This window comes from Salvelinus namaycush, chromosome 37, assembly GCF_016432855.1.
Source record: "Salvelinus namaycush isolate Seneca chromosome 37, SaNama_1.0, whole genome shotgun sequence".
Classification (NCBI taxonomy): domain Eukaryota; kingdom Metazoa; phylum Chordata; class Actinopteri; order Salmoniformes; family Salmonidae; genus Salvelinus; species Salvelinus namaycush.
In genome coordinates, this window is record NC_052343.1 from 18,034,733 (window position 1) to 18,047,074 (window position 12,342).

Below are 12,342 nucleotides of genomic sequence, written 5' to 3' on the forward strand. Positions count from 1 at the left end.
TGACTTTCCCAAGATTCCCAGAAATCCTGGTTGGAAGATTCACAGCATCAGGGAAAAAAAGGAGCAAGGAATCTGGAATTCCAACTAGGATCATGTACAACACTGTGTTCCTACAGTAGGCTCCAAGTCTCTTAGACCAATCACTATTCTAACCTAACCCCCTTCCCTTCAGTAGTCTTCTGAGTTTATTAATGCCATCTCATCCAAGCGATACAGCAAACTTTTGTCTCATTTGTTGAACCCTCAACCTCACCTGTGCTCTGACAGTAAGTTAAGGCATAAAGTAACAGTAACATTGGCATAAAGAGCCTGTCAAGCTGATGTCTGCCTCTGGAAACACGACACCCCACTTATACATATTTGATATTGTGCCACCAAAACACACCTCATCCACTGCTGCATTATTACTGCAATCTCAGAACCAAAACCAGCGTTTATGTTAACAGTCTGTCTGTCACTAGAGACTACTGTTGCATAAGCCTGAGTCTGATGTTACCTTTCCAGCATGCCAAACAGGCTTACTAAACAGGCTTACTTACTGATAATATCGTATCGTGAGGTCTCTGGTAATTCCGAACTTAACATTCTTAGAAAAAAGGGTTACAAAGGGATTATTTTTGGTTTCAGGGAGAACCCTTTTTGGAACCAAAAGGATTCTACCTGGAATCAAAAAGGGTTATTCAAAAGGTTCTCCTATGGGTACAGCCAAATAACCCTTTTAGGTTCTATATAGCACCTTTTGCTATATAGAGTGTAGTCATACCGCAGGGGAACAGATTGTCATCACTACAACAATAGCCATCCTACCAGTAGCTCAGGCTCACGGAAAGGAGACCTAAGAGCAGCCATCCCGTCCCTCAGGCACTCTGTCCTCATCTGATCTCTCTGTCCTTGTCTAACCCTCACAAACGGGTACATCAGGCCCATGTGCCATGTGTCTCAACATGCAGCCAGCCATCTTCCAAACACAACGCTTTGTCTCATCCGTGCTAGCGAGTCACGGCACAGCTAGTGTTGCTTATCTCTGAGTGAACGGACTGATAAAGACGTCATCAGTGTGGTGTTTCTGAACAGTGTCTAATACCCTTTTCAGACATATGAAATGTGGCGCCTACAGTATGTTTGTTTGTCTGTAACGGTACGCTATGGCTTTTTAAATGCCAACACGAAAACCTTCGAGATAGATGCACCACTGAACAGGCATTTTACTTGTCAATCAAATAATCTCAAGCTGCCTGCATGCAACCTGGCTGCCTGCTGCCTGCGTGCAGACCACTCTACCCTAAAAAAGTATGTTAAAGTTCATTAAATACCATGATTTACCAAGACACTTAGTAAAAAGAAAACACATCTAGCTACCCTACCATAAAAGACTGCATAAAAACAACACAACAGCACATCAATTAGCTACGTTTATTGTCGTCAGAGAAACAATACTGAATGTTTCTGATGCGGCACTTTAATTAATTGTCTGAAAGGTTATCAATTGTCGCTATAAAGGGTATAATAACAACAGACAGCAGAGAGAAAAAAAACTGGGCGCCACGACAACATAAACCCAAATTAAATCCTGATTGGAAGAACAGCGTGAGTAGTACACAGAATACTGTGTGGACACCTTGTGCTTCTCAACAGGAGTCGTTGTCCAAAGGGCACCCTATTCCCTACATAGTGCACTATTTTTAACCAGAGCACTATAGACCCTGGTAAAAAAGTAGTACACTATATAGGGAATAGGGTGGCATTTAGAATGTAATCCATTTCACAGATTAAGCAGTGTGTTCCTGTTAGTAACGGTCACTATGACCACAACACACAGTTCCAGACAAACCCCATTCGCTCCAACAGGAGGAAATAAGCCCATTAGAGCCAACAAAACATGGTGAAAAAAACAACATTTCCCACAACAACACCACGAGAAGAGAAATAACACTACTACTATTGCTATTAGATCCACAAACAACACAAGGAGATTAGAGGAAATGTTTAGCCAATGTTGCAATTGTTGATCTCAACACAGGTCACCATGACCTGAAGTGTGTGTGTGTGTGTGTGTGTGTGTGTGTGTTGCCCTCTCACCTGGTAGGCCTCCAGTGTGTAGCAGCCCTGGCAGGGTGTGGGGGCCGGGGGAGCCCGCCTTTTCTTAAGCTCTATCCTGGGGGACATCCTGGAGATGTTCATGACGGACTGGGACTGGCCCAGGGTGCTGGGTCGCGCCTCCACACAGGGCATGATGGACACCGTGGACAGGCCCTGGAGGAGGAGGTAGAGAGAGAACATAGAAATAATGGCACACAAACAGATGACACATTCACACAAACAGATGTGTGAGTACACACACACATATACCTGCATGTACACACACACACAATTATAAACACACGGAACAGAGCTACATATGAACTGAGTGGCATTTAAAGGTCAGATAATTCTAAATGGTCTCAGAAACCCAAAATCACAGGTTGATATGGTGGACAGTGGAAATGTCAAGGGCCAGTCCTGAAGGGTGAGCATGGGTCATGCCCTTTATTCACTAACGCTGTGTCCCAAGTGGCACCCTATTCCCTATGTTGTGCACTACTTTTGACAAGGACACATAATACTATATAGAGAATAGGGTGCCATTTGGGACTCCGACTAACAAGGGCCAAGGACTGAATGTAAAATATCTGCATAGCTTCATCATGGCCTGTCATTGCAGTGGTACATTAAGCTAATGCAAAACTTAGGGTTGGGTCTGTCTCCAAGAAACAACAGTCTAGTCTGCAAGGAAGCGGCTCTCAGATCCCTGCTGAATCAGGATGCTTTGTGACAGTTGTGACAGCTGCAGTCAGCTTTATTACCATTCTGTAGCTACTTCGCCTCGCTAATACACCATCTGTCTGTCTGAGAGGGATGCTGCTGAGCAATGGGGGACGATCAAAGAATGATCAAAGGCTTTCCTAAGCATCTGAAACTTAGCCTGGTCCCAGATCTGTTTGCACTGCCTTTCCAACTCCTACGGTCAATGTCGTGCCAAGTGATGATAAAAAGGAGTTGGCAAGACAGCACAAACAGATCTGGGTCCAGGCTATCTGAAACGTCCTAAGCTTCTGTCTCTGTACTGTAGCACAACTAGGAACAAAGATATACATCTATAAACGATAGTGGGGTGGTTATAAGAAAAGAAAGGAAAGTGTATTAAGTCAAAATGACACAGCATTTCAGACCATTCCTGGGCAGAGGATCAAAGTAGTCATGAAAAAAAGTTCAAATGACTAAAACATTAAGTTCTAGTCATTAGATGTAATCAGTGAACCAAGCACTTCTCACAGTGGGGAGAATGAATGGAAAATGTGCAGGAGGGAGAGAAAAGCAGTCAAAGGTATTCAGACCTGGGCATAAATATTTTTCATAATTTGATTGAGCCTGCCTGGAGTGCCAGGCGGGCAGTGTTTGAACTTTTGGGACTATTTCATTGGTTCCATTACACCAGACAAGCGCAATCAAACTATTCTAGTCTACTAAGGAGAGGCAGTGTGGCTTTGAGGGAGATGTGAGTTGCCAAATGCTTGCATATTGCGTAAGCTTGGAAAAGCAGACCGAGCTACTATACAGTAATGTAGAGCTAAGAGATAAAGACGTATGTAACAAAAACCTAGCTGGAGCCTTGGAATCCTGCAGTAGATTTACTGCTGCCCCGCTCTAAGAACAGAGCCTGGATCAACTAAGTCGACACCATTCATCTTTATGACCTTCACATCCTGTTTAACTTTGATTTTCTCTTAAGACACGCACCTCTCCCACCTACTAGATCTTCCTGACTAAATAATATAACATCTAGCAGATGCTTTTATCCAAAGAGACTTACAGTCATGCGTGCATACATTTTATGTATGGCTGGTCCCAGGAATCAAACCCACTATCCTAGCATAGCAAGCGCCATGCTCTACCAACTGAGATACAGAGGACCACATGATTTATACATGGGCATAATTGCATCCCAAGGATAGATGACATGGCATACTTTACACAGTGCATTAGTCAGCTTTACTCTATTCCCTTCTATTGGATGCTGCCTAAATATATTCTACTGTACATATACATGTACAGTATGTATATGCAAATATTCCAGTAAATCCAAAGCCTCAATCTTCTGCCGGTTGATCCCATGTCACGAGAGAGAAAGGGCCTGAAAAGCATTTTTAGAAATCAGACAGCGCTCAGCAGGGACTGGGGAGTGATTCTTGGCCAGCGGCCAACCCTCTCCTCCCCTGATGAACTTTTCACGCTGCGCTAATGTGTTCATGGCGACCTTCTCACATGTGAGAGTGGCTAAACGGTTAATATTCCGGCTCTCTGAGAGTCCCTCAGTACATCCACTGCATGTTCAATTATGAAAGACCAATAAAAAACATGAGCTGGCGCACACCCAGAAAAATTATTTTGTGTGGAGGTGCTGACTAACAGAGAATAAACTATAAACTACAAAAATAAAGAGAGTCGCACACTCCATATATAAACTCCCAGTAATTTATTGGGTAAATCACCAACGTTTCGGCATCACTGTGTCTTCTTCAGTGAAATGTCATGAATACTTGAACCAGGTTATGTAGACAAACAGTGCAACCAATGACAATAGTGAGGGGTGTGTCATAATTAATATGTTAATTAGAATGAATTGAGTGAAACTTAAAAAACAATAGTTTATGGCATATTAAATATATTAGGCTATTGTTATCATATGCAAACATAATTGAATATTGCACACAATATTAGCATCAACATAAATTATTGTTTAATTCAATTTCACATATTTAATTGTTTCCGATTTCATTTGTATTTTTTACAAATTGAACCAATGTAATATTTTGGTTCAACCTTAATGTATAATAAGCATCATCATCAACAGGGGGAACATATTAGGTGTACGCTGATAAGCTGTAGAAAGAATATATACATTTATAAGACTTGTTCATAAAAGAGAGAATTGTTCATAAGAAGGGACTGAGATCAAAGTCAATATTCAGACCACTAGGGGTCAATGTTTTTAGATAGGATATCCAGTAAGCCTCCCTTTGTAGTAGTAGGATCTCGATGTTACCTCCTCTCCTTGGTAGAGCAACATGCTCAATGCCTGTGTATTTGAGGGAGGAGTGTGGCTAAACGGTTAATATTTTGGCTCTCTGAAAGTCCCTCATTACATCCACTGCATGTTCAATTATGAAAGACCAACACAAATACACGTTCCAAATTTAGGTAGAGACTACGGTAACATTCAATTGGGATCCGTGCTGTTGTTGTACTCAGCTGTTGGAACGGAATGTTCCATGCAGGGAATTACCATGAATGCGTAGCATACGTTATGTAACCTTAAATCAGTTACAGACCAGAGCCAAAAAAGCTAGAGTCTTTCTTTGTTATTAAAGTTTGGGAAAAGTTCACCTGAACATCTGTAATTCCATGCTGGAGGAAATCTGAGATCTAACCACAATGCCTATCCAAGGTGGAAATGCATTGTAAGTGGAGTACTCACTGTCAAGACTAGAGACAGATAGAACCGAACATGGCCATCTATGATGATTTAGAGTTAGCAACACGCCCTTATTGTCCTCTCCAAGGACAAAATGTGATCTGAAATAGTTTTCTTCTGTACAATAAAAAAAAAATTTTTTTGCATCTCTAGAACGGTGTCTCATAAGCAAAGCAATATCGTTTTCATTCCTTTAGATCATACACAATGTACACAGTCTTCAACATATCGGTCCATCAGTTTGTCCAATGCAGGACTGTACACTGTATCATAGATGCAATTCTGTTCTACTTCAGTCTGTGTTATGAACCGTTCTCAACAAATCTTGCCATCTGTTCGGCCAATAATGGTATCCAGATATCAGAGTAAATGTAGCCAGGTATAGTATGATGATGTAACATCATCACAAAGGACACAGAGGGTGTGTGTGTGTGTGCGCGCCCTGGGGCTTGACTCAAATGAGCAGGAGAGATCCACCAAGGTCTTATGGGAAATCCAATAAAATCCCCATATTGATTTGAGGTGTATCCCAGATGGCTGCCTGTAATAGATTCCTCTGTAATTGTATAAAACTGATTAAATTACCTTCCAAACAGGTAGCCTGTTCAATGTTTGCTCTAATATAATAATGTTTTAGCACACATGCACACCACATACAAAGAACTCCACGATGGAGTAGAAACTATTCCCAAGAAACCGGCCCTACTGCTATAACTACTATTGTATTACAAACTTACTATTAAATACATTATGTGTGTCACTGAGTAAAGCTGATCAAAGATTAAGCAATAATTCAAGGCTTTAATTTATTTCAGGTTGACTTGCTGCAGAAACTTTAAATCCGTCAAGGTACTGTAATTGACTGAGGGGAATCAGCTTGTCAAGTCTGCCCTCTAGTGGTACATAAGCAGAACAGACAATCAGCTATATCGAGAGGAGGCACACAGGCTGAAAAGTAGGGTTGCAAAATAATGGTAGCTTTCCCAAAATTCCTAGGTTTTCCAGAAATCCTTGTTGGAGAGTTCTGGATTTCCTGCTTATTCCCAACTTATTCTTGGAATTGTAGAACCAGGATTTCTGGAAAAACTTGGGATTTTGGGAATGTTATGGGAATTTTGCAACCTTACTGAAAAGAAAACCAAAGTTGAGCTCATGTGTTTTAATTTTTTGTGGGGCATAAAACACTATCTGTTACAAGGTGGTGGGTTTTGGAACATCTACAAGAGAATAGAACTCAAAAGCATAATTTATCTTCCTGCAAAATGAATGAGATTGCACTTATTGAATGAGATTGGAGTATTGAAAGAAAATATAATGCAAGATGTCAAGTACCACACCCAGACATTTCAGGAGGGTTAGTAGTACTTACATTGTAGTGTTTTTCAGTATTTTGAATAATATTATTATCAAGACCATCCATGTCCATAGTAGGCGACTGTTCTTCAGTCTGAAATGGAATGTACATCTAACATGCAATACATCAGAATGCAACTACAATACAAGCATGACCTGTCAAATAACTGAAATAACTGCATATGGTAGCAGTACTCGTACAGCGCTAGGGTTAAAAAGCCCTTTCCACCGGGACAGTAAAATCTATAAGACTAATTATTTTTATGGAAAGCCATCATATGTTGAGCTCAAGAATAACAGTAGCTATTTAAGTAGAAGATTTAAGTATCAAATTATTCCAATCAAAAAGAAAAAATATGCTTCCTTTTCCTGCATTTCAACATATAGTAGTAGTCAGCAGTTTAAAGTCAGCTTGATCTGCAGACACACAGTCTCTTAGTCAGTAGCCTATGCATGGTGCCTTGTAGTATTCTCTAGAAGGTATTATGGTGCTAAGTTAGCCAAGCCAATGGGCTAAATGTCACTGTTGGAACATAAGTGAACTGTGCCGTCTTACCTTTGATTTCCTTCTGTTGAACTTTAAGAATCCGAGCAGACCTTTCTTCTCGGCCCCACCGACACTTGAGGTGTTGGAACAGAAGTATTCTAACAATGAACGGACAGACAATAGGTTTCAGTTCACTCCTAAAGGAAAGGGTTGGCTCACTGATCTAAAAATATAGGTTCATTCATTCATGCAGTTCATTCATTAACCAATGGGATGAAATAAACCACAGCTAGAACTATACTACTATACCACATTATGCAAGTCATGTCAGTTATTAAAAGTTTTTAACCATGCATACAACAAAAAGTATTCTCCATAAACACACACTCTCAAGCCTCTATCTACAATCAGGCAGTTTCAACAGTAGATGGCACTGCAACTAAACTTTTCCAATATGACAGTGCATCTATTCTTCAACCTCTGAAAATAAATTTAACAAACAGTGATAACACACTGTAAGCCAGAAAGAAAGGGAAATAACATTGACTGTATCTTATATTTGATCTAAGATATGTAAAACAAACAAACAAAACAAGCGAGGAGAAAAGGAACGGCAAAACGGGGTTAATGTGACTGTACAAGTGACTGTTAAGCCACAGGTAATGTCACTACAGCATTGTGGATGGGAACAATAAGCAGCATACAGACAGTAATACCTGAGTAATTTAGAGCAGGTGCAGAAGCCATTTTAGGTTGACGAACTGGAAATAATCACAGGATTTCAACAACATTAAGGGCCTTTGTTGCAATGCAGACTATCCTTAACTACACAAGATTCTCTCTTTATCAAAACTATGCAGCATTTCCGATGTCATTGGCTATGCAATCCCCCACCCCTCCCACCCCTGCCTACAGAAAAGAGGGAAACAGTGAAACTACCAACAACACTGACTATGGTATTTGACAACTGTCTCTAGTTTAACTCAAGCATCAGTACATCTCACTACGCTTTGTAGGTAGTGTTCTAATGACTAACCGTCTATATTGCCTCTCTAAGGGCAGAGTCATAGGGGGAAGAGTACACACCCTGGAAGGCATGTGCTTATCAAAGCTCATTTAACCAAATATGTAAACACAAGCTCACTTATTATATATTCTGCAGCGCCACCCTGATAAAATGAACTATCCCAGACTGAATTACACTCCATGTAAACATTACAGGCGCAGATGTAGCTAGCTGCAGTAAGAAAGTAATGCATGTTACTTTGATTCAAAACAATCTCACGTGTGAGTGCTGATTATAGATGCAATCAGGGTTTAAAAGCGTGACAGAAAACGACGGAGAGAGCTCAAATTAAATATACGATTAAACAGGTTGAGAAGAATAAGAGGAACAGTAATAGTTTGTTAACAGAGATAGGTTGGTACAGTTAGCCTGATCTCAGATCTGTTTGTGCTACAATATCAACTCCTTAACATTCCAAACTTGATTTGATCTGGGACCAGGCTAACACTGTAGATATCATGTGAGGACGTGGAGTAGCCTGGTCCCAGATCTGTTTGTGCTGTCTTGTCAACTCCTATAATCATTGTCGTACCAATGACCATAGTTGGCAAGAAATGTGTCACCATTCTACAGGAAGAGGTAGAGGGAGATGTGGGTATAAGGTGGTTTATTTACCAAGAGTCTGGTCCAGTACGTAGAGCTCTCTGATGCCTAGCTCGCTCAGACACTTGTCCAGCTCCAGCTCGTGGTTGCTGACATTGTCCTTCAGCAGCAGAACATGGGACGGGTCAAACTCACACTTCTCACAGATGGCTGGGACCAGGCTCTCCAGGGGCGCCAGGGGACTCACCCTCACCACCGCCTTCTGGCTCCTGTGGTAGTTCACCACCAAACGCACCGTTTTCTTTACAGGGAAGACAGAGTGACTTTAGTGCCAATGGATGGATACAGTATTAGAGAGTATTAGAGAACCTCCTAGATTCAAATAGTATTCGTTTGATCTTGAGCTTGTCTGCGATCATGCCGATCTGGCACTTCAGGCGAGCTCAATCAAACGCTCATAAATATACAATTTGAACCCAGGTCTAAGTTCAGTAATTAAATGGGACATGAAAGTAAAGATCTCAGCAGTACACATCCAATGGGAAAAACTAGCGTGGAAAATATTGAGAGAGAGGGAGAGACAAAAAGTGGGTGTCAGACTCGTGAGATAAACCATGATTAACTAAAAACTTCACTCCACCTCACTTAAAAGAGGTTACGCTTTACTTTCAGCTTTTCCCTTAGAACGTAGACATTTGTTGACAGACCTGGGGGGGGGGGGGGGGGGGGGACTGGGGGGGGGGTCATTCAAGACTAGCACTGAGGTAACTGAGGCTGGGAGCCAAGTCGAGGCCTGACAGAGAGGGCCTGTGTGTGGGCAGCCAATGACTGGTCAGTCCCAGGGTGTTTGGTGTACCCATAGAGAGAGATCATAACAACAGTGCCAGCAGCACTAAGAGGGTTGAGGTGGTTGTTATGAAGAACACAGTGTGCATCCCAAATGGCACACAATTCCCTATATAGTGCACTACTTTTAACAAGGTCCCATAGGGATCTGGTCAAAAGTAGTGCACTATATAGGAAGTAGGGTGCCATTTGGGACATACAACAAAGATACTGTTCTCACGGAGGCCATGACAGTCACACACCAGTACACAATGTACAGACTTCAAGACTCTCCTTCTGAAAACATCATGTCAACCACTTACCAGTCAAGAGTGTGTAACAATCACAAGCACAACTGTTTTTGTGTGTGGTTCTTTGCTAATACTTACTGAGGCAACTTATAAAAAAAGAATCAAAGCATATTTTTTGGCAACAATTTATCAAATGTTAGTGGAATACATAAAAATCCATACATCGAAATCAATAGATTATTATGTATGCTTACTTAAATTTACACCACTCAGTTCAAAGGGGGGCTATACTGTACATGCTTATTACAAGTCATAAAATGCATTACAACCACATCATAATGCATTATACCGATTGGTTTTAAGTAAAGTGTTACCCACAATGTCGATGACTCAGAGTGAAATAGTGTCAGACTATGGCCATCAGCCAAAGGGAGGTCAAAGGGAGATAGGGGGAGCAGGGCCCCCAGGGCCAGGGAGGCCTGAGAGTAGAGTAGAAATAATGCATGGTAACTAAAGGTAAGGCTCTCATGAAAAATTCACATGCTAGGTAGGTAGGTAGGTAGGTAGGAGACACTGGAGACAGAGCGAGAAGACACTCAATCAGCCACCGAAAGCCGGTAATAATCCCACTGACTTAGAGACTGGCTCTATAACACCTGCTGCCTACCTTAGCATGAGCCCTTTCGGGGTTTTGTGGCCTTTCCTGCTGCCACGATTTAGTGTCAAAAGGTAAAGAAGGGCGATCGCAATGGTTACATAGAGATTCATACATCACATTTCCCAGGTGTCAAAGGTTAGGTTCAATGAATGCTGAAAACATCTTATTTATTGTATCCCAAAAACAGTCAACGATACCCACCCATGCACTACAACAACAGCAAAAGGCCCAGACCGGAACAAACTCATTTCCAATAACTTCATGAAGTGCTACATACATGTGCATTCATGGAAGACTAAACAGAGGATAACTATGAATCAGGTTACAATAAAACACAGCTAATTGCTTATTCACAATCACAATGCAGCTACATATCCTCAGTAACAAACAAACACACACACACACACACACAGATCTCTATATCAGGGTCAGGATCAGTAGGTACTCACCTCTGGCACTTTAGGCGGAGGTTTCCGCACCACTTTGTCCTGCAACACTTTCTCCCTGATGCTTATGGCAACAACGTCCAGGGACCCCAGCAGGCTGTTGGGCTTGAAGGCTAGGGACAGGCCCTCGCTGGACAGCAGCTCCAGGGTGTGATAGGCTGGGTTCAGGTGGTACCGGCTGCACAGATCCACCAACAGGTCCATGAGCGCCTTGCTGCACAGAGGCAAAAGCAGCACAGGAAGCCAGGCTGAGTCACAGACAGGAAGCCAGGTGGAGGTAGAGTCATAGGCTCGTCAGAGCGGAGCGGGACAAAGTAGACCAAGGTAAGTCCCTATTCCCTAGTTAGAGCACTTCTCTGACCAAGGACCACTACTTTTGACAAGACCGCTATGGGCTCTGGTCAAAAGTAGTGCACTATATAGGGAATAGGGTGCCATTTGGGATGTGACTTGACTGACAGATAGGGTTACCTCCTTTAGCTGTAATTACACTGGGTGATGCAAAGGCAGGCACTCATGCCGCTCGGCTTACAGCATTAGATAAGCCTGCAAATTGGTACATAAAAGTCTGATTTAATGATCTGAACTTAGTGACGTTTTAGAAAGTTAAATGAATTACAGATAGGAAATCTAGCCTTAGTCAATTGACAATAAATTACCCATCTGGTCTACTTATAATATATGTATGCAGGGATGGAAATTAAACTAGCCTGAGGCTAGTACTTTGCAGATAGGGCTAGTAGAAAATGTGCCAAACTAGCCCATCAGGCAAGTGATATTTTGGATTTCAAATGGCACAAATTTGGCTAGAAGAATGTAACCTGGGCTAGTAAAAATTGCAGTCTACTAGCCCGACTGGCCAGTGTCCTAAATCCTTCACTTGAGAATGTAGAATGTCTTAATAAATCCTGATACAATGTTCTGTTTTTGAGCATCATATGAAGTCCCATGTCATGGAATACAGAACGTCAACTGACGAGGTGTCAAAGGGTAACTGTCAACCCAGGACAGAGAGAAACTCAAGGATGCTTTCTACTGCCTGCTGGGAGAAGACAGCTCATATGACCAAAGTGCTAAAGGTCTGCTCTGAACAACCAACACGTAAAGACCAGAGCAAAGGTCGCTCATCACAGGTCTTACAACTGCATCATAATGCATTACACATTAGCTGTAGGATGGGGAGTTACGGTTCACTCGAAAA

At 41.9% G+C, this 12,342-nt stretch overlaps 1 protein-coding gene across 3 annotated transcripts in view; it reads right to left on the bottom strand.

Annotated features, from left to right (window-relative positions):
- Window positions 1-12,342, bottom strand: part of LOC120031557 (protein cordon-bleu-like) — a 45,834-nt gene that overhangs the window by 29,949 nt on the left and 3,543 nt on the right. For 2 of the 3 annotated variants that reach the window (XM_038977364.1, XM_038977362.1), the window contains exons 3-7: window positions 11,145-11,355; window positions 9,034-9,262; window positions 7,422-7,510; window positions 6,882-6,959; window positions 2,080-2,253 (exon numbers count right to left, since the gene is read on the bottom strand). In XM_038977364.1, the coding sequence (XP_038833292.1) occupies window positions 2,080-2,253; window positions 6,882-6,959; window positions 7,422-7,510; window positions 9,034-9,262; window positions 11,145-11,355 (781 nt within the window). The remainder of the gene's footprint in view (window positions 1-2,079; window positions 2,254-6,881; window positions 6,960-7,421; window positions 7,511-9,033; window positions 9,263-11,144; window positions 11,356-12,342) is intronic. The other variant, XM_038977363.1, reaches the window with a different exon arrangement.